The following is a 27,138-nucleotide window of genomic DNA, read 5'->3' as shown; positions in this document are numbered from 1 at the left end:
AGTGCAAGCTTGTATTACTTTTATAAGCATGAGCGTCTAACAAACCGAAATTACACCGGAGTTTCAAGAATAGGGTAATAAACTAGATATAAGGACTCTGCACGTTCATACGATAATCTTTCACGAGAACGTAGATGGGTCCACACTAGTTCAGGGATGCCGCTGGTATACTCTATAGATTACCAGATAAATAAGACCTCACAGGTCTCAAGCGTCGATATGTCCGAGTGGTTAAGGAGACAGACTCGAAATCTGTTGGGCTTTGCCTGCGCAGGTTCGAATCCTGCTGTCGACGTTTTATCTTTTTTCCTCACCAGTTCTCCTTGTATTTTTTCCCTGGCTTATTTTTTTCTCAACGCTTTTTAAATATTAATTTCATTGTATTGGTCATTTTTTATTTTCATTTTTTTATCAATGCATTTCGTGCTAAATTTTGTTTTTAATTTATTTAGCAGCAAACATATATCTTGTTTTCGTCTCTAGGCTGGCGCGCTACTGGAGGCGTCGTGGGCAAGCTCTCTGGGAAAATCCACTTAAATTTGCAACGATGAGTTCAGCTTCCCTCCGACATCTTCACAAAAATACACCCGTTAGTCCTATGTTTGTGCTACAACTAAACATTAGGCAGTCAGTTCATCAAGCATTTCTGGGTGTGCGTCCAGCTACTTCGTTCTGAATGGCTTTCTGCAAGCATTTCTGAGTTCTGACGACCAGCTACTGCAAGACGCTTCTTCGACCTGCTACCTGAATGGCTTTCTGCAAGCATTTCTGAAATGAATTTGTATATCGTGAAATTGAGAGTTATTACTCTGGTAAGTATCCTCTCCAGCTGATGGATACCTGACTTCCTGTGCCCGACAACTAACTAGAAAAGCTCGAGAATGCCTAGGCTGTCGTCATCTCCTGCGGCCAAGGAAGCTCACCGTGGCGATTGGCAAGGTCACAAGTTAGTTGAGTTCTGCGTATTGCGGAGGGAATCATAGGGGAGCAGCTAGCTAGTGATCCCAATTCCTGCCGGTGCCGGGGGCCAGGCCACACGAGACCAGCGGCGAGCCGGTGAAAGAGAGGAGTTGCGCGGCGAGTTTTTCGCGAGGGGAGCAGGTTTCCTCTCACGCGTGATGTTACCACGTTGCGGAGTCCTTCCGACCGCCAGGAATCGCCATTGCCGGCAGCGTGAGCTCGAGAGCGGCTGGTGCTTCCTCGGCTTGGATTCCCACGAATGGCGCGCCTCCGTTCCATGCTGTACTGAGGAGCGGAGCGGAGAACTTTGATCGATCGATCGATTGGGGATGGAGTTCGCGATTCGACGGGTACGGGAGGCGAGGAGGACATTGATGGCGGCCGCCGGCGGACGGGCCGGAGGAGCCGCCGAACGAGGGGCCGCAGGTAACAAATCAATGACCCAAATCTCTAACCCAGGGTCTTATTTGAAAATGTCCGGACCCAAAATAGGGGTATATATGTAAGTAATTGGATCGCGATTATAGATCGCGATCCGAATCAGGGATGTATATGAAAATAAACGGATCGCGATTACTAATTGCGATCCAAATTAGGGGTCCATTTGAAAATATTTGGATCGCGGTAAGGGGGCTTCTGCAAATTCCAAGGGGCGGCGACATGGCGGCCGGCGATGGTCCGCTGCTACGGCCCCGCCCGCCACCCCTGCCTCCAAGCGTCCAGCGCTCGTCCTCCGCGCTCATGGCCCTCGGAGGAGGCTTCCAGGATTGCTTCCGCAGCGGCGGTGGCGGCGCGAGGAGGAGCGCTGTGGCCCGAGACGGTGAGGCCGCGAGGGTCTGAGGGGACCATGCCGTCGTGAACGCGGTGGCGGCGCCGCGAGGCTGGAGTCCTCCTCGGGGCAGGAGCACACGCGCCCTGCGACGGAGAGGCCTCACTCTCCGGCTCTGCAATGGGAGGAACGGGGCCGAGAACGGCGCGTGTATCGGCTGTTCCGTTTCAGCACGGGGCCATGGGCCGCCGCCATGGTCGAGCTTCCATCACCCGGTTGCCGGCGGCAGAAGCATACCAAGCGCGCTCTGCAGGCAACAACGAAACCCCCAAAGAATCAGAAGGTATCACTACCACCACCACCGAATACCACTCACGATTCCTCTCTTTATCTCGCGCCCCCTCCGCGTCGCTTCCTTCTCAGCTGGTCCGCCGGCACCTTCGCCGGCTCGCGAGCTACCCCCGCCGTGCGCAGCAGCGAGCCCGCGGGCGCGAGATGACGACGCATCACCTGGACCTCCTCCTCGACGCGCTCCTCTACGGCTGCGCCTTCACGGGCGAGCTCCTCGCCGCCGCCTCGCTGGCGCTGCCGGCCGTGCACGTCGCCGGCGCGGCCGCGGCCGACCTGAGTCTGGCGCGCGCTGTCGCCGCGAACGCTGTGGTCAAGGCCACGGTGCGCTTGGTGCTCGTGGCCCGACCCAACGCGCTCGCGTCCCTCGTTAGCAGAGGCTCGGGGAGTCGGGTGGACGACCGGGCTGCACTACGGCGTGGCTTCGGCTTTGTTCTCTGCGGAGCTGAGCGTTCTACTGCTGTGTAGCATGACAAATTCCCCATGCTACAATTCAAAATATAATAGAAATCTGAATGAATATCTTGCAAGTGTGGAGATGAGCATTTTGTAACGATGAGTTCAGCTTCTGAATCATGCCCTTCGGCATCTTCATAGAAACAGAGCCATTAATCCTAAACTTGTCCGAGAACTAAGCATTAGGCAGTCAGTTCCTCAAGCATTTCTGAATGTGTCCATGTTCTGACGACCAGCTACTGCAAGACGCTTCTTGGACCTGCTACCTGAACGGCTTTCTTTTGGCAACATTTGGGTTGGGTTTGGCCTGTGCTCAAGTCATGTACCTGACCTGACAAAACAAGCTCAAGTCGTTCACCTGAACAAACAATGCGAATGGACAGGTCACACACCTGACCAAACAGTTGGAATGAACAGATCGACATCAGCGACGTACAGGAACGCCCGTTGATTGCTCTTACTTGGACACATCATACTGTCCTGTTCGCTGTTGGCTTTGCACTAGAAAAACATCTGTCAGAAACTTGCGACGAATTTTAACTAGCTTTTACCTAGATGTTCCCCGGTTTTTTCGGTCCAGTGGATCTATGCCCGATACATACGATCTTTATCGAGTGTGAATGAATTTCTTTGAGTTAAAGGGCTGTTCACCCCAAGCACGGCAAAAGACTGGATAAAACGTTATAGAGTTCAGCAGATTGGTATTTACATTTTACACCACCTGAACAACTAAATCACTTCCCTCACCGGAAAATCATAACCGAGCGCTGCTTACAGAAACAAGAACGCCAAAAACTAAAAGACAGTTCACGGCTTCAGAAAGAGGGAAAAAAAGGCTGCACCCAGCTGATGAACTTGAATGGTCTGAGTGTGAATGAATGTGTATTGTGAAATCGAGAGCTATTGCTCTGCTAAGTATCCGCTGCAGCTGATGGGCGCTACTTGACTACCTGTGCTGCAAAATACTCCTACGCGAGAATGCCTCGGCTGCCGCCATCTGCTGCGGCCAAGGAAGCTCACGGTGGCGACTGGCGAGGTGACAAGTTTGTTGTGTTCTGCTCGTTGGAACAACTAGCTAAGCTAGTGATCACTGATCAATAGTCTAATTCCTGCCCGTGACCGCCGGGTGCCGGGCCACACGAGGCCAGCGGCGAAGGAGAGGCCTGGCGCGCCGAGTTGCCGCGAGGGAACGGGCTTCCTCTCGCGCGCGGCGCTACCACGCTACGGAGTCCTTACAACACCCGGGAATCGCCATTGCCGGCAGCGTGAGCTCAAGCTCGCGGCTGGGGCTTGGATTGGCATCGAATCGTGCGCCTCCGTTCCTTGCTGCAACGAGGAGCGGAGTAGAGAGCTTTGATAGATCTAGTGGGGATGGATCTCACGATTCGACGGGTACGGAAGGTGAGGAGGACATCGGCGGCGGACGCGCCGGAGGAGCAGCCGAACGAGGGGCCGCAGGTAACAATCATGGCCCAAATCCCTAAAAGGGGCCTTTATGTAACTTTATAGGGGTGTATATGAAAATATCCGTAATCGCGATCCGGTTTAGGGGTTTATTTGCAAATATATGGATCGGTATTTTCAAATACACCCCTGATTCGGATCGAGATTAGTAATCGCGATCCGATTTAGGGGTGTATTTGCAAATATCCGGATCGTGATTATCAAATACACCCCCTGATTCGGATTGCAGCTGGGGGGTTTCTGCAAATTTTAAGGGCCGGCGACATGGCTGCCGGCGTTGGTCAGGTGCTACTGCTCCGCCCGCCACCGCTGCCTCCATGCGTCCAGCGCTCGCCCTCCACCATCCAGGCGCTCGGAGGCTGCCTCCGCCTCTCCTACGAGGACGTATGGCTCCGCGCCGCCGACGGCGTGCGCCTCCACTCCTGTTCATCCGCCACTCCCCCTCCTGCCGAGCGAGGTAAAGCGCGAGGCCGCGAGCCGAGTCCCCAGTTCCCAACCCTCCCTCCCTCTCTCTGCTTGCCTCTTCCTCTCCTCCCCAGTGGGCCGTGGCTGCTGCGCTGCAGGTTTTATAAATTGTTTCTAGTTTTCTGGCGGGCGTCCGCTGGTGATCTCTTCGCTGTGACTCCATGTCGATCCGGATGCCCGGATAGATCATAGATGTAGCAGCGTCGCAGTAGCTTACCGTGCGGATTTCAGTAAGGATTAGAAAGGAACTGAGCTAATGGACAAGGAGGAAGAGAATATAGAGAAAGCTTCTCCTGTTTTATCTGTTGCCGGCGGCTGAAGCATACCAAACGCGCTCTGCAGGCAACAACGAAACCCCCGAAGAACCAGAAGGTATCACTACCACCACCACCGTCCGAATGCCGCTCACGATTCCTGTCTTTTACCTCGCGGCCTCCTCCGCGCGCGTCGCTTCCTCCTCAGCTGGTCCGCAGGCGCAGCGGCGTGCACGCGACCGAGTCAGACTAAGATGACGACGACGCGTCACCTGGACCTCCTCCTCGTCGCGCTCCTCTACGGCTGCGCCTTCACGGGCGCGCTCCTCGCCGCCGCCTCTCTGGCGCTGCTGGCCTTCCTCGCGGGCGCGCTGCTCGCGGCGCTCGCGCTCGCGGCCTCCGACGCGCGCAGGCTCGCGGGGCCGGCCGCGCGCGTGGCAGGCGCGGCCGCGGCCGACCTGAGGCTGGCGCGCGCGGTCGCCGCGTACGCCGTGGTCAAGGCCGCGGTGCGCGTTGTGCTAGTGGTCCGGCCCAAGGTTGCCAGGCTCGCGTCGCGCGTCAGGAGGCTCGGGGTGGATGAACCGGGCGTCCGGCCTGCACTACGGCGTCGCTTCGGCTTTGTTCTCTGAGGAGGGTGTTTCACTGCTGTGTAGTAGCATGACAAATTCCAGTTGCTACGATTCAAAATATAATAGAAATCTAAATAAATATCTTGCTGGTGTGGAGATGAGCATTTTGTATCGTCTCTCTGTCCTAGAATTAAAAACAAAATCATCTTCGTAGTTATAGGGGCGATTTTTGACTTGATGATGCACATGTGGACATGATTCCTTACCCTCTTTGTACTACTAAAGGTTTGAACGTAAACTCATTACTGTATTGCCTTCGACATGGTTTCCATGTCCAATCGGAAGAATAAAACTTATTAATATACAAAAAGGGACAAAACGGGCTCTCGATATTATTGATTGATTGCATTCCTCTGAGGTACACAGGCAAATGGATTCTCAAATTTGATACACTTTGATGAAAACAAATTACAAAGAATACACGTAAAACTGTGAAACTATTAAATCTAGTATACAACAACGTATCCTCCTAAACCCAACACCGAGGTGCTTCAGATGTATACAAACGAATATTTTCAGTGTCGCTGTATGGTTACAAAATTTCGAAGAAACATGCTCAAGACCTGTTATCTTGGATTTGGTCGATGCACAGAAAAAGAATTTGATGGCATGACAAAGCCGTACAGCCACTATACACGGGCACCCAATGCCTGGAGCTGGTAAAGGGAGAAACATAGGTTAGGGGCTTAGGGCAACAGCAGCATATAGGCCTTTGTAGTGAAAGGTTAGTTTCAACAGATAAGCAAGATTCAAACCTGGCTAACGAGAAGATCCACTTGCTCTCTGTACATCTCTTTTAAGTCAACGATATCATTTCGTAGCTCTTCCAGCTGCAAAACAGAATCAAAATTAAAGTAAATTTCAGAATAGAAGTTATTTTTACATAGTTTCAGTTGTTATTTTGCAAACTTCATGCTTTTACTACTTTTGTTCATGACTCTAGGTTACAAATAAATACTAACCAGTCCTTCACTACTGCATAATACAAACATGTAAAAAAAATGCTTTGATGACGCTAACTCTTGCTTGAATTCATACCCCTTATGACACTGAAAAGGTCCTGTTTCCGTTTTCAAAAAAAAGAAAAAAAGGAAGGAAGAAAGAAAGAAAGTTCCCCAGCTTATAAAACAAACTAGTTTTTTTGGGAGGGAGGGTAGCCCGGCTGGCTTAGATGCCAACCTCCCAAAAAGGAGGGCCGGTGCTCGAATCCTGGGTAACGCACCTCGCTGGGAGTGAGGGCGTTACCGGTCAGGCATATCGGTGAGAGAACCTGATCCCCCACAATACGCTTCGATGAAGCGGCGAAGCGGCGATGAAGCGGGAGGGTACCCCAGCCTCTGCCCTCGAAAAAACAAACTAGTTTCTGTCGAGACTGATAACTAGGTGCATACAACATTTATAAGCCTATGCTTGTTGGCTGAGGTTACCTAGGCAGAATGTACCCCAAAAAATGTAAACAGAAATCCAGCCAATCAAGTAGCTTATAATTTGTTGCACGGGAGTGATACCTCTTCATCACGTTCCCCCATAAGTTCTAGAGCTTGAAAGTGCCTTTGTTTCAGAGCCTCCAATTCGGCCCTTAAGCCAGGCAGAGCAGCAGCTTCAGTCCGTAACTTTTCACACTGCATAAAATTTCAGTTCAGCTTGCACACATACGGATAAGCAAGTAAAACTGCGATTGCACTGTCAGATTTACTTGTTCTGTCATTTTCACCAACTCCTCCGCCAGTGAATTCCGAATAGATTCCAATGAGGCCTGAAACACACCATCAACATTATTTTCAAAGAAAAAGGCCCAGATCAGATCAGAATAACAAATGGAAAAAAACATGATTTCTTTGAGTGACTTCTGTCTTAATCAATAATAGAACAAACAATATGAAAGAAACAATCAAACTAGAATGGTTGCCAGCAGCCTAGCACATATGACTTCATATATTATAGGAGCATTTCTTTCAGAATATGATTCCAGAACCACCCAAAGCAGCAACTTCTACTTCTAAATATGGAAGCCAAGAGTGTATAATGCATAGATCTGAAGGTACTAAGGGTTTCGAACCAGTGCAGGATGGGACACAGCAACCAGTTTTTTGTAAAAAAAATATGGTTGGCACATTTTGGGAAGCAATTTGAAAATTGCATCATTTTTTAAAAGAGCAGCGTGAAAGATACACTTTGGAGAAGAATAAACTCTGTTATACAGTGGAAAAAGACTCATAGCTTTTCGAACTTGTATACTTACTGCAGCCCCAGCTCTAATAATCAACTACTGCAAGTTTCAAAAGTTTACTATGTTTTTTTTAGCAGTAGGAGAAAGGTGACAAATCTTAATGGGGTACAAACTGAAATCTGAACAGTTTTGAGGAAAAATAACAGAAGGACGCATATTCATACCAAGCGTGACATGTAGGAAGCAAGCTCTCCATCCTTTTGACGCAGTGCTGATTCAAAAGCACTTGGAGTCATGGTCCTCAGATAATATGACATATTACTTTCTGAAGACATTCTTCTTTCTAATGAAGCATTGTCTGATAAATCCAATGATGCTTGAAGGAAATGGCTTTCTTCCAGACTATTTATACTCCCAGAACTAGAGAGCTTTCTTAGAGGGGAATTTCCTTCGATGAGCAAAATAGGAAATAGTGAGGATGGTAAGGCACCAAAGAGAGGCCAAGAAATTGGGTCTCACTCGCTTAAATTAACTGGAACAAAATCAAATGCATACTTGTTTGATCAGGAAGTGGAACCTTAGGTGCTTCACGGGAAGATGTTTTCTCAATCTCTGCCCTGGCAGCCTTTTCCCTTTCAAGGTCCTGAAAATGCAATTCACAAAAGAAATTATTACAGGCATTCTAGTTAAGTTGGGTCATGTATCAAGAAGCGAGCTAAACTGATCTGATCATTTATTATCATTTTTCTGTTGCAATAATATGATCAGTGACATGACAAAATTGTCCAAGTATAAGAAAAAAAATGCTATATTAGAGCCTCCAAAGCCAAAAAGTTCAATGTTTGTGTAATATGATGACTGATTGATCAATTTACTCAGTTAAAAATAAGGCATATTGACGAAATTGGCAGGAAAACATCATCTTCATACCCAGTTCTCAAACCATTCAAACACATCTGGTACAATGAATTTTTTTTCTGAAATTATTGCAGTTAACTACCTTCTCAAGCAGTTCCCTGTGTTCTGCTGCTTCTTGCAGCTCCTTCTTGTGCCTAGCCCTAAGCTCCTTTAGTTCTTCTTCGAGTTGTTTGGCTCGCCCTTCTTGTATTGCAGCCTCCTCTTTAATTGCTAGGTACTCCTGTCTACTTTCAGAAGCTCTCTGCCTCTCCTTTTCAAGAGATCGGCTCAGCTGTGTCTGCTCTGTTCTAAGAATTGTAATCTGCATATAGTCATCCAAAATTACTTGATCGTAAATCTGAAATTGAGATCTGAAAACCCTAATACTAGCATAATTTTTGTATCGCCAGAAATTAGCACACAAACCTGGGTCTCAAGAACAGTTATCCGGGATAAACATTGTGACAATCGCTCACTTACAGACCGCTCTTTTTCTTCTGCAGCAGCAGCTTTAGCTTCTGCTTCCTGCATATTCAAGCAAAACAACAGATTATACCAAGTTCTTCACATATATCTTCCTATATTTCTGCCTGATGCATTACGTCGACAGAACCCTTTACTTCAGGTTTTCTTCATTGCTTTTGTGCAGCTACAGTTAAACAATTTTTTTTTGAACAAACCTGAAGGCGAGAGTTCAATGTTCTCTCAACACCAGCCCAAGCTTCTTCCCTACGAGCTGCTGTCTCCTGTTAACATTAGCACACAATTGATTCAGTGACTGACAAAAGCAGAAGGAGCTCAATATGTTAAAAAGAAAAAAAGGACAGAAGTGTGACACGTACACCAAGAATAAATAACCAAAAAAAACCAAATATTAAAGACCAATACCTGCATGGCTTCAATTTGCCTTAGGAGTGGTCTGGTAGACTCAGGAACTTGTGTGACCAGTTCATTATAACGAAGTTCACTGGCCTGAAGTATTAGACAATGAAAGAAATTGGGAATTGGTCCTTGATTATTTTACAGCCCGGTACCAGCTAACGAAGAAGAGCCTTGCTTACTTGATACCGCTTTTGAAGATCATCGTAGTCCCTTTTTATCCTTTCTTCCCTGAAAGCAGCCTGAAACGGACCCAAAGAAACAGTTAGTCAATGGAACTGACATTGAGCAGCTACAAAGTAGATGGTCAAATAGGTCATTACTCTTCAAGCACACAGCTAGATGGCATCGATTAGTTAGGTCAGCAAATAAAGTAGTTACCTAAGGGCAGTTTGGTAATAGGTGTGGATACAAATGTTAAGCATTTACCTCCTGTTCTTGCCTCGTAAGAGAATGCCTCAACTCCTCGATCGTCTTAATCAACATATTTTCTTTTTCACCAGCTTCTCTTAAAAGGCTCTCCAGTTCAACTTTGGCTTCGCTGTTGACTCTTGCTTCAGCCAATGCCTCAGCCTCTTTAGCTGCATTAAGAGCATTGGTGTAAAACTCCTTCTGAGCTGCAAGTTCAGTCTGATTTCTTTCTATCGTTTCTTGAAGCAACTTCTCAGTTGCTGCCTTGTCTCTCTTAATGCTCTCAACCTTAGTCTCCTCGACCTGTTTAGTCATAAATTGCTAAGTGCATGCCGACTGAGACAAACATAATAACGAGAGAAAAACTTGTATAATTGCAACTAAATCATAAAAATGTAAACAGCTACACAGGTAAGATTTGATTGTAAGTTTGTAACCACATCATGAAATACAGGTAATGTGAAGTTATAAACCACAGTTTAAACAGAATACAGCATCAGTTCGTAACAGAAGCAACAAAAAGGGACTTTGTCTGACTTCATAATATGAAATCCAGCAAAGACATGTATTCTTCATGATGTTCAAGAGGGTAAGCAGAATTTAATTACTTTGCATCACAAAAGTCGATAAGAACTCAGATTGGATTATATTAGATATATACAAGGTGCATATTCTTTTTACCTGGATCTTTGAGTTCAGACGTTGTTTTTCTTCTTCAAGCTCACGAATCTAGCTTCAACAGAAGAACAAAAAAGTAGCAAAATTGGTCATACTGAGGAAAGCATTTTATTGTTTGAACATGGCGTAGAGTTTTATTCCATGCCTGTGCCCTCAGTTTTCGAATTGTAGCTTCTTGAGCAGCTTGCTTTTTGGATAACTCCTCACCTTTTTCATTGGTAAAAACAAGATGACGTCAATTGATGGCTCAAAACCAATTCAAAAAAGGGGAAATAATTAATGGGGATCTAATTGTCCATCTGGACTAAAGCAACATAAGTAGCATCAGCACAATATAATGTATTGTATGATGGTACCAATGCTTGAAATGGTTATTAGATTTAACAAAGAGAAACAATGATTTGCGTGTTCACAACATTACACTAGGAGAGGCCTTTAAACATTGATTCACCATGAACATAGTAAAACCGGCATAATACATAGGTTCTGTATACCTTCAGCCATGACCTGATTGATAATCTCATCCTTTTCTTTCAAAAGGGCAGCTGCATCACTTTTTTTATTCTGTTCTCTCCTTAGAGTATCCCGTTCTTTGGTTAGTGCGTACACCTACATATATCAAGGTACGCAAATTACAAAAGATTTTTCCATAAGCATAAGATGATGTATAGATGAACCATAGCAAAAAGGTAAAAAAAATTGTACAGGTTGAACCAGAAAACAGAAAAAGGAAAGATAAGGACAGAGAGAAAAGGCATTCTAGTAACTTATGGCGTCCTGGCGGTGGCATTTCAATGATCTCAATAATGCAACTTACTTTTGTTTCTCCTTTTTATCATTAAACATTGTCTCAACCAAATCAAATTGGAATAAATGCATGAACAGCAAAAGTCTTCACCTATAACAGCCAGAAAATAATATCTCAAGAATAAAGATTGTTTTTTAACTCCTGATTTTCTAGAACAATAGAAAACAGAAAATGAAGCCTGTTGGTCAACTCATTCATCACATATCACCAATCTATCCAAGCAGTGTACCTAAAGGGTTGGTTGTTAAAGCATAGAAGAAAACTATGCTATTCCCACCACTAGTACAAAGAGCAATAAATACAAGACAATCACACCAAAAAGCAGGTGATACAGTTGCAACAATGCATGCAGGTGTAACATGACCACTCAAGAACTAACAGGTAAAATTGTAGCATTGTGTATCCTTTGCCCAACTGTCATTACTCCTAAATCTGGAAGCCACAATCAACTATCAAAGCATCAAGCAGCAAGAAAGTGGCATTGTGCCTCACCTTCCTTTCAAGAGTTGCTACTCTCTGGTGGTATTCATCCTTAAGCGCATCCAATTCTGCTTCAGATGATTTACTCTGTATCATATAAAAAATCGTTAAGTCAGAAATTAAAAAAAATGTTTAAGTGCACTGCAGCACTAATGATTAATTCAGAGTGTAGTTTTATAGCATCCATTGCATTCAGTTCCCAGAGTTTCATCAAAAACAGCGGTGACTTCAAAAATTCATGACCTTATAAAAAAACTGTTTCTGGAAGGAAAACGATGGAAAATATGCTCACAAACATACCTTGAGATCATCAATTGTTGATTTGAGTTGCTCATTCTCATTCATCAATCTTGCAATTTCATCAGCTTTGGACTGTGGAAAGAATTAAGGCTTGTTAGACATAAAATGAATAATAAACAGCCAGGTGTGTTGCAACTAGATGACAGAAGATGGGACCAGAAACAAAATGTTTTCAAATGTACTAAGATGCTTCCCTTCTGCTCCACAAAAAGTATGAAGTCATAAATTAAAAATGTTCACTTCCATGTGAGAAATCATTTGCGAGTAACTTTCTTAGCATACAATTCTACATGCTTTTACTGAATTGCTAGAGCAGAGATTAGGGCATGTGGAAATGATACCTGAGATTGCCTTGCAGCACCTTGCAATGCAGCATCCATCATTTTCATTTCACGTCTTAATTTCTCTAGCTCAACGACAGAACCAGCAGATTCCAGAGTCGAAGAATTTGTGCTTCTAACAGATTGCTGAGCCTTTTCTTCTTTTCTAAAATCATTTGCAGGAGAACTTACTTCCACTGGTTCAGCAGGTACATCTGTCGAATTCACCAGAGATTCATTCTGCAAATGCGAATCATGCTCTTGAATTATGGACTTTGATCTAAATTCTTCAGGATGCTCCGGCACAATATCCTCCTGTTCATTGACAGATGCTGCCCCTGCCTCTGTCTTATTGCTTTCTTCCTCATTTTTTTCAGTATTAGTATTTTCATCATGTACTTTGACTTCGACATGAGTAGCTTTGTCTACTGTATCAGTGCTATCCTGTGGGCTACTTATTTCTTTGGGAGCATCAGATTGTTGATCAATTTTGTCCTCAGCTTCAACTATACCATCTGAGCTAGCTAGAACGGACTCAGCTGGTTGTGACTGCAAGGCGTTCCCATCAGATGTCTCTTCCTTTCCAATATGAATAGATTCCCTTGTTTTGGTGTCACCTAATTGATCTATTTTGGTTGGCGAAGAAGATGCTCCACCATCAGGTATGTCACCCACAGACTCTCCAAGCTGATTAGGCTGTGCTTCATCACTAGGACCAGAATGTTTGCTATCTTGATGGTCCTGGCTTTCATTCATAACTGAACTAATATTCTCAATGGAACTACTATGAGTTTCTTCCGCTGTTGAAGAATGTGTCGGAGATTGTGATGTTTCTGATGCTTCAGAATCATCCCCCTTAGACACTGGTGACTTAATGGAGCCATCAAAATTTTCTTCTACTGCTGAAGGATGTGTTAGAGTTTGTGATGTCATGGATTGCTCAGAAACATCTGCCTTAGAAACAGGTGACTCAGTGGACATGTTATGACCTTCTTCCGCTTTTGAAGGCTGCTTTGGAGATTTGGTTGTTCCTGATACTTCAGAAGCATCTACCTTAGATGTCTGCTGCTTAGTAGGGGTGCTATGGTTTTCTTCCTCTGCTGGCTGATTCTTTGGAGATTGTGGCTTTTTTGATACTTCGGTGATATCCTCCTCACCATTGTGTCCCATGAAAGCCATGACAGGATTGAAGAATCCTATCCCATCAGAGTTGGATGTCCGTGATCCTGATGCTGCATTACCAAATAAACATTTTATTTGACATAGATAACCATGGTCCATGTAAACAAATGTTTCCCTTGGAAAGTTCTAACCACTCATACGAAACTGTGTAAAACAGGTATTGACAAAGTCAATGCTTAGACTGGCTAAACCAATCAATCCTAAAAATTTCAGCAAATCAGACAGAATGGCAAACTTTTCACACTTTCAAACTGATACGAGGTGCACATAAGTTTGAAATTTGAAAATATGTCTAAATCAATCAAATGACACACAATTCAACAAAGTAACAGAGTGAACTTGGACTAAACGTGGAAATGGAACCAAAGATAAGCATTTTTTTTGTCAAAACCAAGTTCTCTACAAACCCGGACCATCAAAAATAAATTGAAACAGTTGATCCATCAGTGTCGTTTCAATAGCCATAATGTTAATGCACAGCCAAGCATGTACCCTGATTACACTGCATAGGCGAATGGCAGGACCTAGAGTCGCAGCATTAGCGACTCCGTTTCGTACCTTCTTCATCGTCGCCGCGCTTCTCCTCTAAGCCGAGCGCGCTGTCGAAGTTCTTCTCGATGTTCTTCACACTCTCGCTGATCTTGTTGACTGCTCCGGCGATGTCCTGCAGCCCGCCCAGCGACACCTTCCCGGACCACCACGCCATCCCTGCTGCCGGACTCCGATCGCCACCAGCTCACCACCTCCAGCTACGTACCTGCACCCCTAGATCTCAGGCATAGATCTGATCCGCGCCGCTGATCCACCTCCCACGCCCAAGCGCGCGGGAGCGGGGATCTGGACCGGCGACCTCGGCCCCGCCAATCAAATCGATCGAGCCCGCAGACCGCGCGAGAGCGGGAGGATGAACGCGCGGGAGCCGGGCCGACGTCGCCGGGGAGCTGGGGCGAGTAGCGGAGGAAGCTCTTTGGCGAGCTCCAGCCGCGCGGCGGCGAGGCGGGAGATGTAGCTGCGGGAGGGAGGAGTGGGTGGGGTTGGGTCGGGTCGGGGAGCACGACGGCGAGGGGGGAGAGAGCTCGTATAGTGCGTTCGGCCGTTGGCGTGGGGGCGCCGCGTCGGCGTCGGTGATCGCCCGCCGGTGCGGTGTGATCTGAGCCGCCCGCGCGCCCCGCTCGGCTCGGCGCAGTAAGGTGAGTGGATCGGTGGATCTCGACCGGCCGGAGCTGAGCCGGTCTTCTTCTATCTGCTGCGGGTTGCGGGTGCGGCGTCGGGCAAGGTGCAGTACACGCTGCCTACCGTGGGCATGGCCAACCAAACCAACCTGGGCGCCGTACGGGCATGGTCGTGTGGACTGTGGAGGGCTCGTGTGGGCTGTTTCGGGCCCGTTAGGCCTGCAAGTCGGTTCGACCAGGCTCAGCCCAATAATCTATGTTGGGCCTAAAGTACAGATCCTAGCTACTTGAGCCATTTGACTGCTCCATTCGACAGTCACGCAGACGACTGACGACATGGTACATTGACTAGTGATCACTTGTCAGCATTGAGCATCCTCACAAGATTTTTTAAAAATTTCGAGTGTGATTTCCTCATAGATTTCGAGGGTTGCGGCTTGGACAAGGACATCATCAGAAGCTAACAAAACTAGTACTAGTACGGTGCAGCAGCGAGACGGGCTCCATGCTGCTGCTGGCATGCCAAGTCAGCTCGCAGCAGAATCAGGAGATGAGGATAAGCCTATCCGCAGCACGCCACATGGCACCCTCCCTATGGGCCTCGGCCATCCCCGAGCCACGCGAAGCTGCCTCCCTCCCACACACGCCTCGGGTCCTTAGCACGATCCGCCGGATTAAGTTTGTGCACGTACACGCACCGGAACACAGCTACCGGTCATACACAGCACCAACCGCCATGGCCTCCCTCGCCGCTGTTTCCGTGCAGCCGGTCGCCGTGAAGGGCCTCGCCGGCAGCTCCATCTCCGGCCGGAGGCTCGCGGTCGTCAGGCCGTCGCCCCGCGCCGCCTGCCGCTCCGCCCGCAGGCCCCGCGGCGCCGCCGTGGTGGCCAAGTACGGCGACAAGAGCGTCTACTTCGACCTCGACGACATCGGCAACACCACCGGGCAGTGGGACCTCTACGGCTCCGACGCGCCCTCGCCCTACAACCCGCTCCAGGTGCCAACTCGACGCTACGCAACCGCATCGATCAATCCCCCGCAGTCTGCTTGCTCTTACACAAGCTTTATTAATTTGTTGTAACTTCCGCGCGCGCGCGTCGTTTGCAGAGCAAGTTCTTCGAGACGTTCGCGGGGCCGTTCACCAAGAGGGGCCTGCTGCTCAAGTTCCTGCTGCTGGGCGGCGGCTCGCTGCTGGCCTACGTCAGCGCGTCGGCGTCGCCGGACCTGCTGCCGATCAAGAAGGGGCCGCAGCAGCCGCCGCAGCCGGGCCCGCGCGGCAAGATCTAAAGCCCGTCAGTTGTGCCTCCTCTCCATCTGTCCACTAGCTGCTTGCTCGTACCGCTAGCTCCGGTCGCCATGGATGATCCTCCCTGCCTGTTGTGCTGCTGAAATTCGATCGCGGCTGCCTGTTTATCGATGTTGATATTGTTGTATCTATACTCTGGCATACAATTTAAACGGTGTGTTGCGTGCTTACCTGCATGCTCTGGGACGCCGCTGCCTAGCTGCTCGATGCCGGCTCGATCGATTCAAATACTGGCGAGGCAGAGTACGTTTTTCTCGCGGAGAAGATAGTGGGACGTACTGTTCCTCCACCGCCGCGCATGCATGGATGCAACTCAAACGTGTCATCGGAAACTTGTTCTCGACTACATTAGAGCGACGATCCGGCGACACTTGGAATTCCCCAGCCCGGCCGGAAGTAGTCTCCGGCGGCGGCGGCGCTGCTTTGTCTCGATCGATCGATCCTTTCAATTCAATTCCCTCTCTCGCTGGAACACGCATGCCCAATCGATCGATTTCTCCCCTGATGTTACCTGTGCAGTGGCCATCCGAACAATACCGAAACAATCGTGAGCGTTCCGTTCGCCCAAGAGCTTGCTTTGGTCTTCGTCTTCGTCCATCCTCGCTGCTGCAGCGCTGCTGGTGGCCTGGTGGTGGGAGCTACGAACGAGTGCTGCGTCACTGTCGATCGATGGGTGCGGGAAGAAACCAAAGGAGGCGCTAGCTAGCTGCTACCAAAAGCTGTCACGTGGAGGGCACCCGGGCATCGTCACTCGCGAAAGGAAGGGAGAGGGCGAGGGCGCGCGCTGCCCTTTTTGACCGCGCCACTCCGTAACGTACGTGCCTTTGGCTCCATGCACGGGAACGATGATGATGACGATCGATGATCGTGTCAGTACTTGCTTTAATTTTAGGCCCAATCCGAGGTCAATTTGCTTTTAATTAAGCGCATGGGAATCTCAGCAGTTTTGTATTCTATCCCCGTGATTCCAAGAACAATGTTTACTCAATCAATGGACATCGATCGAGTATGATCGGATTTAAGATTTTGCATGCGCGCTGTCATGACTCGTGAGCCGTGGGCGTTCTAGTTTCTTGGTCATCATCAGAGAGCCCAGGCGTCACACAAGGGCCTTCAAGGGGGGCCCGAGTCCAACGCAAAAGGAGGATTCTACTGGGCCTTTTTCAAAAAAAAATGATTCTACTGGGCTTTTGTAGCCACTTTTACTCGAGATAGTTTTTTTTTTCTTTTAGTGGCTACTAGAGACAGATAATAGCGCAAAGCAAATAAAGCGTACAAAAAAACCTACAAAGACGAAGAGTTTTATGCAAAGCAGTTGTGAGGACCACGCTGAGCAGATAAGAGCTAGTACACTCTTGTTTCGCATGATTTATACGTTGATTCAATGACGAGTGCTGAGGTTGTCACACTTGATGCTGTGTGACCTACCTCGTCCGATGATTTGCTCGTTCCATCATGTGTGTTCCCCTCGTTGATTGGTGTCAGGACCATTAAGCTCTCTTCTGTACCATCATGTGATGATGTCTCTTAACGTTCTAGGAGTGTATTTCCGCCCCCATGGAACCATGCAGAAGTGCGTCATATTCCTCTTGCATCACTTCTCTCCATTTTTGACCATTCAATGCATCTTGCGGTCCTTGAGGTTCCCCTGTCATACATAGATACGTAAATCTCATTATCGAACAATTCTATTAATAAACCTTTTGAACTTAAAAATACCACTTGGTAACCTAAACTTTAGCCCCGGTAAATAATAGGAGATGGATCTACCTCGTGGTGGCAATGAAGAATATTTTCAATGAAAAGCACAGTAGATCTAGAAGCTAATGCAGAAAATCCTTCATGAAGGTGAATCTTGGTTTGCAATGGTGCACGCGGTAGCACAAGTGAATATCATCCACGCATTAGAGTTTGGTCGAGCGAAGACAGCGCTAGGGAGCTTTCAATGAGAAGTTTTGTAGAAGCTCCATGAAGATTGTGCTATATATTTTTTGAATCCACTTACTCGGAATATGGAGATCGGATTTATATTAGAGAGCACTTGATCCTTTTGCGCGGGTACTCCAACGAGGACTGATGGAGAGTGTCAAATTTCTAATACCTCCAAAAAAATTGACCTTCTAATTCTTGTTTTACTTTACGCAATTTATATTCTTAGAATTGACATGTTAGTATGGGGGGTGGAACTAAATTGCACAACTTCATGTGTTATCTAGATACACTCTGTAGTTAGCGAATAGGTGAATTTAGCTACGAGATTTCTAAGAGTAGTCATCTTGATCCTTTTAATATGAGCTTTTTTAATGATACAGATGTATACAGTATACTGAGAACTATAAAAAATTACAATTTACTCGCTAATACAATTACACGTATTATACACCTTATTTTGTTACGCACCTGTAATGGAGGCATACGAGGAAGTTTATATAAACTAGCTCCCGTGATCTAGAATTCAGCTATGAGCCTATGACCCGATGAAAAAAATCTCAGGCTGTCATGTGCCGACCTGTTCTCCTTTGGCTCAACCCAAGTTGAAGAAAACTCACCACCTTGCTAGCCTACTACTGCACACACGGGCCGCGGTGGCCGCCGCATCACTGCATCAGCGGGGACGGGTTTCACTTTCCGTCTCTCTTTCGCCTCTCCACTCCTTCCCACCCCCACCCCCCCCCCCCCCCCCCCCCCTCCCCTCTCTCTCTCTCTCTCTCTCTCTCTCTCTCTCTCTCGGCCTTCTTTTCCTAGCGGCGACGACAGGGCGAGGGGCGCCGCCCTTGGCCAGTTCTTCGTCGAGAGGTTCGCCGGCGACGAGCATCCGACAGGTACGCCCGCCCATTCCCTTCCCTTCCCTTCCCTTCCCTTCCTGCCGTGCGAAATCGGGCACCCAAAGCCCTAATGTATGCTATTTGCATTCGGATCTGACCATGCATTTTACTTACTAACTTCGATTTTTCGCTAAAATTATCGGTGTACACAGTCCTATACTGGGTCCGCTCCTGAACTCAGGTGGGATCCGGAGAAATCTCGCGATACTTTTCAGGAGCATGTGATCCTGAGCAACGGTGGGTACAGTCAGATATGTCTTCGGTTGGGAGCAGCAGTGGCACCAGGGCGGCGAATGGTGCCGCTGCCATCAGTGCTGCCGCGACGGCAGCAGGCTCGGCCGACGCCAGATTCCACTCCCAACTACTGCAGCAGGACAGGGTACATACACCACTCGACTTCTTGTTCCATGGGCGCATGAAATCGGGCTCGTGCTTTAGCCGCAGCTTTTGCCTCGCATGCTTTAGATATGTGGATGAGGACTGGAATTTCTAGTAGGCCTTGACGACCTAGATTGACACAGCCTTTGCCTACTTAGTACGAATTGTACTGACCAGCAGTTGGTTAGAGCTTGAAAGTGGGGCATCTTTAGCACCAATAATCAGGCTTCAGTACTACATGCTTGCTTGCTTCTATTGAATATTTTGCTCAATGTACTTTTGTTTTTGCTGCTGATGTTGAATTGCACGCATACGGCACTTTACTTTTTTTCTTCAGTCCCGGAATACTGTCTTGCTCTTGCAATAGTATTCCCAGAGAATCTATGTACTACAGAATTGTTGATTTTAGGAACCCTGGCTACCTACACTGTTACACACATTGTTTACAGTTGAAGTCAGAAGCAAGATAGCTTTTACACGTGAGATAATCCTGTTGTAGGATAAAATCTCTTTCCACATGAAGACCTTCAGAATTTTGTGAAAGACTAACATTTCTTATGCTCTATTGTAGCACTGCCTTTTATGCTTCCTTATTGTTATATAATTCCCTTTTCGATAATTACAGTTAAAAGAGAATCTGCCTTAGTGCAGCTGGCTAGTCTCTGTGGGAAAGAGCTAGCGAACTGGGTTTGGAACCCTGGTTCTCACTTTTATTCAAGTGGGGTTTAATACCCCCCAGCCCACCTCAGTGTTTTAATTGTAGCTAAAATGGTTCTTTTTGTATGTAAAGAGCAGAGGTCACTAATGCTTTGAAATTTCATTGTTGAGCTACTAGCCATACATTTTGTTTCTATTTCTAGAAACAGCTATGTTATGTGGTTGGACTAATATGTGCTTCTCTATTAACAGCGGAGCAGATGGGCTGGCTGCTTTTCGGGCCTATCGTGTTTTGGATTGCAGAAGGGCGGGAAAAGAATAGTTCCTGGTTCTGATGGGAATGGATCAACTGCTCGTGGGAATGGTGTCCAATCTGGTGCCAATTCGAACCAAAATGTGCCTCTGAATTTATCTCTTCTGGCTCCTCCATCATCACCAGCATCCTTCTCAAACTCCACACTTCCTTCGACTGCTCAGTCACCAAATTGCTTTCTCTCAGTATCTGCAAACTCGCCTGGTGGTCCAACATCTAACATGTTTGCTATTGGGCCATATGCTAATGAACCTCAACTTGTCTCTCCACCTGTCTTATCAACTTACACAACTGAGCCATCCACAGCACCACTGACCCCACCACCTGAACTAGCTCATGCAACTACTCCCTCGTCTCCAGATGTTCCATATGCTCGATTTCTTTCTTCTTCCATGGACATCAAAACTGCCAGCAAGGAGCATAACATGCCTTTCTTATCAACAACCTATTCTGGTGGTTCAGGACTCCAGGCATCTTACCCGCTTTACCCTGAAAGCCCTTGTAGCAGCCTCATATCACCTGCTTCAGCAACTCCGAGGACTGGTCTCTCCTCACCTATACCTGAGCAAGAGGTTCCGACTGCCCATTGGAAGATCTCTAGGTCAGCCTGCGACACACCATATTTCAGGGCTTCACCCATTCCTGAGCAAGAAGCCACTGCACAGTGGAAGACATCTAGATCTGCCTGTGACACACCATATGCCAGGACCTCACCAGCCAATATTTTTGGGCTGGATTCATCTACCCCAAGAAATTACATGTTAGATAGCAACTTCTTTCGGCCAGCAGCATCTGCTCAATTCTATCTGGACCAGGCTCAGCAGACATTTCCACATAACGGCGGGAGAGTTAGTGTCTCCAGGGAGAAGCAAGATGCTGATGAAATCGAAGCTTACAGAGCCTCGTTTGGGTTTAGTGCGGATGAAATCGTCCAAACTCAGTCTTATGTGGAGATACCAGATGCACTTGACGAGTCATTCAGCATATCACCATTCGGAAACATTGCTCCTGCTACTGAGATGTGCGCATTTAATGATCTGCCTAATGGGGCTCAGAAGGTGGATAAATCATTTGTCTATGTGAAAGATGGCACAAGTCCGAAGAAATCAACAAACCAGCTTTCCATTGATTCTCCAAATAAAGTGCTGCACTTGGACGCATTCAAAGGTATCCTTACCTTTTGTCTCAATCATTCAGTTGTATCTGGGCATAGCAGAATCAACTTTAGATTTTTCTTGCTACTATGCCAAATAATTATCTGATGGCTTGAAAGTTGAAACACTAGTTTCTATAAGCTGAACTCTGCATCTTTTATCAGCTACACCCAGATTTTAATATGAACAAATCTGTAATCCCTTGCCAATGTTGTGTTTCTATTTCCTCAAATGCTTATTATGTTTCTATCCTCACATTGCAGGAACAAAAGGTGGCCATCAGTCCGAGGACGAGGGCATTGCAAAAGATAGCCATCCTTTCAGAAAGGCAACGGATGAAATATTGCTAAAACCCATAGAAGTAAGGAAGAAATCTCCTCCTGGCCATTCGTGCTCAGATGCAGAAATTGAGTACAGAAGGGCAAGGAGTTTGAGGGATGCCAATGGCGTTTTATCACGGCGCAGTGCATTGGCAAGACAACTGCACTAATAAATCACTAGTATGCAGGATAATTTAATAGTTCGCGTAGCCTAGTGTGCATCAAATGTGAGCTGTTGTTAGAAGTAATCTGTAGGCGAAGAGTAGCCTTTTGTCGTATCTGGGGATTATATTGCCAGAATGTTCTCTGGATATGTGGGTGAGCCTGTACTCTGTTTGAACTCCAAGATCCTCCTTTGTAGACACTCTAATCGTCCGCAGGAGCAGTGAAATGAAAGGGCGTTGGCACATTACAGGGCCTGTGTTTTGATCGTCCTGTTGCGGGCTGTGTTTCTGGCAAGATTGTTTTGTTCATCCTGATGTGCCTGTGCTTGAAATTCGCAGACTGCTGATTTGATCGGACATCTTTCTGATGTTGATATATCTGTGCATATGTTTATTTGGGGACGATGAGGTGGCTGCGCTGGGTGGTCACTCTGGGGCTGAAAACATTTGCAACCTGCCTAGTTCCCATTCGAAAGGGAGAGAAGTTTGGTTTGGCCATAGTTTGCATTCTGCCAGTCGAATTGGATGTCTCCGTGGTGATTTGTCTTTGCTCTCTTTCCTTCCTGGAGCTAGGTCCCATTTGTATGTTTCTGCTTCTGCAGGTAGAGTTGGTCAGCAAGACAGCAACTTGTGTAACACAGTCTGACGTCTAGAATCTTAGACAAGGAAAGCAACAGCTGATCGACGTCAAGAGCATTTTAAGCTCTTTGTCATTTGTTGCTGATTATTTATTTGTTCTGCTACATGAAGAACTCTTTGGCGGACCAGGCTCCTCTGACGTAACAAAGGCACCTCACGCCGTGACGTACCTCCCTGGGTTTGCCGTTCCAACTAGGAACATCAGACAATCTGCCGTTTTTTCTTTCTTTGCGAAACACAGTACCCATGACACAGATGCTCTCAGTTGACAGAGGCTTCATGCTTGCAATAGAAAACCAGATCATTTCAAGTTCAGATGAGAAGGAACGCCAGATTAGATGTATGTTCGAATTCTTTAAGTGATAGGAGATAGGAATTATGAATTTGGCGTATGTATATGTATGTTTGTTTATCTGTCCATGGATTGTAACCATGAAACCCAGCCTTGATGTCACATATACTTGTGTGGCCTTTGTGGTTACTTATCACATATAATGATAGCTGCAGGATATTGTTCCAGAAGATATATGTACTGAAGATATCCTTCGGTCATCTTATGACTTGGATTTTGAAGTCTGAAAGACTGAAAGTTCACTAGTAGCATCTTCCCCGAGCGTATACGAGATGCCTATGTTATATAAAATGTTTATCTTCAGAATTCTTTAGGGTGGCGTCCAGTTTTTGCTCGTTCCCTGGATTTATCCTGTCTCTATCGCTGTATGTGGCCTGTATTTCTGCCTGTCCTAAATACAAATTGTCAAAAATACCTCAGGTGTTATTACCTTCAGTGGAGGATTCCTGAGGTGTTTGGAAAAGGTTGGGGCTGTATTTTTCGTTTTATATAGAAGAAAAATATGGGGAGTTACTAGCCCTCGAGGAAAAACAAGGTGGGAGATAATCTGGATGCCTGGATGATCTGAAAAATGTTTCCTCAAGAGTGTCCTGTTTGATTGAAAATGGAGATAATTTCTTAGGTCACGACATAAAAAAAGAGAGAGTTAATTCACTGGTAAATCTTTTAGCTCTGAAAGCTCAATCTATTGGTCGTCCATGCAACTTTTTGTTCAACTGCTCAAGAAGAACATTTTGAGCAAGGGTAGCTTAAGCGTAGGTTGAAATGAAGATGAGAAGTAAGTGAATAAGAAAGTAAGTGCTTGGTTTTGGTGATGATGATGCGATGACTAGTATGAACTATGAGATGTTTCATGTTTGTGCTTGGTAATTTCGTCTTTAGTCGTTCGTTCCATTATCGTTTGGCAAGGGTTCGCTGGGATTTTGTAAAGTAGTATGTCTGGCTAGATGCTGGACTGCTGGTGCTGATGACTAAAATAGTATCCATCCCCTGTCATCTTCTCAGAGATGTTCGAAGCACAGTGATTTGTAATAATGGAAGTCATAAGGGGTTTGCCCCTTTTCCATGTCCAAAAAAGAATTCTATTGAACAAGGCGCTACTAGGGCAATACAATCTTTTCCCCTCCTTTTCTTTTGAAACCGTACAAGTACAAATCCCACAGGCCTACTGTTGATGGTCAGTTCATGAGTTATGATCTTCTGATTATTTCATGTAAATATGCCAAGAATTCACATTGGCATGGCTTCATGCACCAAACTTCCTCCGAGTTAGTTTACAGAACCTCAAAGGGAACCCCCATTTCCGAATATCATGATGCATTGGAGACATCTGTGCTATGTACAAAGTTTCTTCCAAAGGTTTCCTGGCAGCATGATCCATCTATCCTCACCCCTATAGCAGCTAGTGTCTAGCTATTGGGCTTCTTGTTCCACCCAAATTATCAAGGTAAGAAAACCTCTTGGTTGCAATTGATGAGATCTTGGACAGCTTCGGACCATTAGCGCTCTCCTTGACATGGTCCCATGAGCCCACAAAGTCGTACATCGTTGCTGTAACTGGTTCCATTCTCCTCGACTTCTCTACCTCGGCCTTAGCATCTGAGACAACCTTATCCGTGTCGTCTGAAGTTAAACTGGGTATTCTCATTGAATCCACGTTCTTGGGATCTTGAGTGGCCAAGTCAACGTTGAGGACATCTTCGATTCGAGACATAACTGTGAAAGCTAAGCTCTCAAGAGTCCTGGAGTAGCTCTCCAAAATGGCAAGGCCAACATCCTGAAAAAAAAGATAAGAGGGGAGATGTGCAATATATGTGAGTAAACAAAACACTGTAGTGTATCTGTAAAAGGCTATGGGAATTGTGAATGCTTTCTGTACCCTGTTGCATTGGATTTTGCTTATGTCCAGAGTTGATTGAGCAATGCCAGGATATCTGTGCTTGATCAGGAGAAGAACGTTCTCTGCCCTGCCTTCAAACATTCCCCTCTTCTCGTGACTAACCCCATGTCCCCACGATAATTTGCTGTCCTTATTGGTCATTTTCTTCTGCCAGATGACTACTGAGGCTTCGACTCGATTCTTTAGATCAACAATGTTGTGTTCATCAGACAGGTCTACAGAACTTAGAAGTTCTTCCGGGTCAAAATAATCATCAGTTATAAGTTTGTACATTGACTCTCCAAGGGTGGACTTCCCATTCTAGCAGACAAAACAACAAAAGGTGGTAGAGTTATATTGTTAGAATTGCTGTAAAAAGAATACAGAAAGGCGTTAGCAGTCTGGTCTTACAGATCACCTTTGGTAGGGACTCCATGTATGATTCTGGGACCTCCATTTCCATAAGAATATTAGCATTGATGGCCATTGCTGCCTTCAGCACTTGTGCAACGAGATCCTTCTGGTGTTGAAGCCATTTCCTGTATGCATCTGACAGACCATTAGGAGGGACCCTAACAGTTGGGAGCCACCATTTGTCATCCTGCCTCGGCATGTTGCCCTTCTCCGATTCGTCTGCATCTTTCGACACATACCAGAACTCCTGTCTGTCTTTGAAACTATCAAGATATTCCTGTCGCACGACAGAAATATGCAATACCAAAAGTTAGCACCTCAGATATCTCTGTGAATTGGTTCAGTAGAAGATCAGGATGAGCAGGCCCATGCTTACAAGGAGCATTCCATCGAGCTTGCGCAATGCAGGGATGTTCATTTGTAGATCTTGACGCTGCTGGGTTACCATTATCTGTTTGACAGGAAGACGGGTCAATTCAAGGCCGTTGAGTGGTATGTACCACTGGATAATTGAATTGGGACGGTGAAGCTGAATAGTACGACGAGAAGCGCTGAAAATGCGGGATTTCTTACCTCCATGCAGGTCCCGTTGTCGGACATCTGCTGCGAAGGAACAAATTCGACAATGTGATCGGCGACCGACAAAAGCCAGTCGATCTCCTTCTGCCACCGCGCTTTCTGGTCGGCGGCCATCGGCTGCAGACGGCGCTGCTCACCAAACACAGAAGCTGAAAAGATGTCATCAAGAGAAAGAACGCCTAGTTAATCAGGGATTCCATTAGAAATCGAAGGCTGCCCAGATAGTGGAATTGCAGAAGGAAAGAATAGGGGGGAAAGGATGGATCCCTGAAAGAGAAAATGGATTACCCGCAAGATTAGTGATGGCGTTGGACAGGGCAAGAGCAGAGGACACCCCCTTGCCGGTGCCGGACATGTCCTCTCCGAGCAGCAGCTTGGAGAACTTCTCCTTCACCATCTCCGCATCTGCAACTCACCAAAGCAAATCGTGCTTCTCCAATAAGATTGCAATTCGCAACAGCATAACGGGCGTTCGATGTCGTCGGTCCAAGAAAGATGGTCACCTGAGGGCGGGCCCTCATGCCGGGCCGGCCTGGGCGGCACCGCTTGCGACGACGAGCTCCCGGCCGCCCCCTTATCCGACGGGCCGCCGGCCAGCGGCGGCGGAAGGTCCACCGAGAGCCGGCTTCCCTTGGACCCGCAGCTCCTCGACAGAATCCGCCTGGTGGAAGGCGCCGCCGTCTCCATGGTGCTGCCGTCCGTCCCGTCCGAGGCCAGCGACAGCGGCGACGACGGCGACGACGACGACGACACCGACCTCCGCCGCCTGAACGAGAACCTTTCGAGGCCGATCTTCTGGAGCGGCCGGGCCATCACGGGCGCATGGCTGGTACGCGCGCGCTCGTACGCACTACGCCGCCCTCGATGTCAACGTGGAGCCTTTCTTGGCAGAGAGGAAGACGGGGGGCCGTGGCTGGCTAGATTTTGGGGGGCGCGACGGGAGGGGAGGGGAGGGCCGGGGCGTTGCGTTCTGCTGGCAAGCTGCGGTTGCTGTTCGTGGCCGTGGGTGGCAGGCGGAGCGGAGGAGCAGAAATTGGTTGGGTTCTTGGCTGCCCCTACCCCCAAGCTTGGGAAACGGCAACGTTGCCAGCATGCGGCGCGAGGCTGTTTTATCGTGCGCGGCCGCCGGAGTCCGGTTGGCTGGCTGGCCCGCCCAAATATAAGAACATGCACGCCTTAAATTGGGCATCAGTGGAGCACGGCTCGCGAAATCTCCCGCTGCTCGTGCGATAAATGGCACGAGCCGTGCGAGGCGGCCTTGGCGCCGGCCTCTTCCCCGTCCGTCCTGCTCGCGCTTGGTCCATCTCGTCTCGTGGATGGAAAGGGTACACCGGAATAAATGTGCAAATGTTTCACCGCGGTTCGTATTGCGGTTACCTTTGAAGCGCGTCAGTTGAAAGCGTCGCAGTGAAAGAAAATTTGGTAGGTTCAGTAATAAAGTGTTTCCTCGACACCAAGCAGGTAAATGAATGCGCTGCGAGCCACGGCACCCGTTCACACAAGTTACAAGCGAGCA

General features: G+C 47.3%; 5 protein-coding genes and 1 non-coding gene across 7 annotated transcripts; 4 read left to right on the top strand and 2 right to left on the bottom strand.

Annotated features, from left to right (window-relative positions):
• The first annotated feature begins 213 nt into the window (after positions 1–213).
• Positions 214–295, top strand: TRNAS-CGA. The gene has a single exon. It is a non-coding gene; the product is annotated as a tRNA-Ser (tRNA).
• A 3,771-nt stretch (positions 296–4,066) lies between these two features.
• On the top strand, positions 4,067–5,436 carry LOC112887606. The gene is made up of 2 exons (XM_025953832.1): positions 4,067–4,454; positions 4,805–5,436. The coding sequence occupies exons 1-2, from the start codon at positions 4,315–4,317 to the stop codon at positions 5,343–5,345; spliced, it is 681 nt and encodes a 226-aa protein (XP_025809617.1). The 5' UTR covers positions 4,067–4,314; the 3' UTR covers positions 5,346–5,436.
• Positions 5,437–5,655: 219 nt separating this feature from the next.
• LOC112884180 (golgin candidate 5) lies at positions 5,656–14,755 on the bottom strand. Its single transcript, XM_025949537.1, has 19 exons — positions 14,029–14,755; positions 12,310–13,520; positions 11,969–12,040; positions 11,681–11,755; positions 10,875–10,989; positions 10,526–10,587; positions 10,384–10,431; positions 9,721–10,005; positions 9,474–9,533; positions 9,301–9,384; positions 9,093–9,158; positions 8,839–8,937; positions 8,516–8,734; positions 8,071–8,158; positions 7,740–7,963; positions 7,042–7,101; positions 6,854–6,967; positions 6,101–6,175; positions 5,656–6,001 (listed from the first exon to the last, which is right to left on the bottom strand). Exons 1-19 carry the CDS (start codon positions 14,174–14,176, stop codon positions 5,975–5,977), a joined length of 3,132 nt encoding a protein of 1,043 aa, XP_025805322.1. The 5' UTR covers positions 14,177–14,755; the 3' UTR covers positions 5,656–5,974.
• Positions 14,756–15,318: 563 nt separating this feature from the next.
• On the top strand, positions 15,319–16,124 carry LOC112884181 (photosystem I reaction center subunit VI, chloroplastic). The gene is made up of 2 exons (XM_025949538.1): positions 15,319–15,639; positions 15,750–16,124. The coding sequence occupies exons 1-2, from the start codon at positions 15,379–15,381 to the stop codon at positions 15,927–15,929; spliced, it is 441 nt and encodes a 146-aa protein (XP_025805323.1). The 5' UTR covers positions 15,319–15,378; the 3' UTR covers positions 15,930–16,124.
• A 2,513-nt stretch (positions 16,125–18,637) lies between these two features.
• On the top strand, positions 18,638–22,007 carry LOC112887424 (uncharacterized protein At1g76660). The gene is made up of 4 exons (XM_025953596.1): positions 18,638–18,770; positions 18,926–19,152; positions 20,061–21,288; positions 21,539–22,007. The coding sequence occupies exons 2-4, from the start codon at positions 19,027–19,029 to the stop codon at positions 21,763–21,765; spliced, it is 1,581 nt and encodes a 526-aa protein (XP_025809381.1). The 5' UTR covers positions 18,638–18,770; positions 18,926–19,026; the 3' UTR covers positions 21,766–22,007.
• Positions 22,008–23,851: 1,844 nt separating this feature from the next.
• Positions 23,852–26,740, bottom strand: LOC112886511 (rop guanine nucleotide exchange factor 12-like). Of its 2 annotated transcripts, XM_025952429.1 has the most exons (7): positions 26,126–26,732; positions 25,911–26,027; positions 25,617–25,771; positions 25,420–25,494; positions 25,048–25,320; positions 24,630–24,950; positions 23,852–24,527 (listed from the first exon to the last, which is right to left on the bottom strand). In XM_025952429.1, the coding sequence occupies exons 1-7, from the start codon at positions 26,433–26,435 to the stop codon at positions 24,153–24,155; spliced, it is 1,626 nt and encodes a 541-aa protein (XP_025808214.1). In that variant the 5' UTR covers positions 26,436–26,732; the 3' UTR covers positions 23,852–24,152. The 2 variants fall into 2 exon arrangements, with proteins under 2 accessions (XP_025808214.1, XP_025808213.1); XM_025952428.1 differs by having other exon boundaries at positions 23,852–24,950; positions 26,126–26,740.
• Positions 26,741–27,138: the final 398 nt, after the last annotated feature.

Source organism: Panicum hallii, chromosome 3 (assembly GCF_002211085.1).
Source record: "Panicum hallii strain FIL2 chromosome 3, PHallii_v3.1, whole genome shotgun sequence".
NCBI classification, from domain to species: domain Eukaryota; kingdom Viridiplantae; phylum Streptophyta; class Magnoliopsida; order Poales; family Poaceae; genus Panicum; species Panicum hallii.
The sequence above is the reverse complement of the archived record's forward strand: the minus strand, read 5'-3'. Positions and strand labels throughout refer to the sequence as shown.

Bases quoted from the DNA above. Each gene is read 5' to 3' on its own strand.
- LOC112886511 (XM_025952428.1), bottom strand. From the start codon at position 26,435: ATGGCCCGGCCGCTCCAGAAGATCGGCCTCGAAAGGTTCTCGTTCAGG. The intron at 26,028-26,125 runs GTGACCATCTTT...GGTGAGTTGCAG, and splicing joins GCATGAGGGCCCGCCCTCAG to ATGCGGAGATGGTGAAGGAG. The intron at 25,321-25,419 runs GTAAGCATGGGC...GTCGTGCGACAG, and splicing joins AGCTCGATGGAATGCTCCTT to GAATATCTTGATAGTTTCAA.
- LOC112887606 (XM_025953832.1), top strand. From the start codon at position 4,315: ATGCGTCCAGCGCTCGCCCTCCACCATCCAGGCGCTCGGAGGCTGCCT. The intron at 4,455-4,804 runs GTAAAGCGCGAG...CGCGCTCTGCAG, and splicing joins TCCCCCTCCTGCCGAGCGAG to GCAACAACGAAACCCCCGAA.
- LOC112887424 (XM_025953596.1), top strand. From the start codon at position 19,027: ATGTCTTCGGTTGGGAGCAGCAGTGGCACCAGGGCGGCGAATGGTGCC. The intron at 19,153-20,060 runs GTACATACACCA...CTCTATTAACAG, and splicing joins AACTACTGCAGCAGGACAGG to CGGAGCAGATGGGCTGGCTG. The intron at 21,289-21,538 runs GTATCCTTACCT...CTCACATTGCAG, and splicing joins GCACTTGGACGCATTCAAAG to GAACAAAAGGTGGCCATCAG.
- LOC112884181 (XM_025949538.1), top strand. From the start codon at position 15,379: ATGGCCTCCCTCGCCGCTGTTTCCGTGCAGCCGGTCGCCGTGAAGGGC. The intron at 15,640-15,749 runs GTGCCAACTCGA...CGTCGTTTGCAG, and splicing joins CGCCCTACAACCCGCTCCAG to AGCAAGTTCTTCGAGACGTT.
- LOC112884180 (XM_025949537.1), bottom strand. From the start codon at position 14,176: ATGGCGTGGTGGTCCGGGAAGGTGTCGCTGGGCGGGCTGCAGGACATC. The intron at 10,990-11,680 runs GTGAGGCACAAT...TGATATATGTAG, and splicing joins TAGCAACTCTTGAAAGGAAG to GTGTACGCACTAACCAAAGA. The intron at 9,159-9,300 runs GTATTGGTCTTT...TAATGTTAACAG, and splicing joins GGCAAATTGAAGCCATGCAG to GAGACAGCAGCTCGTAGGGA.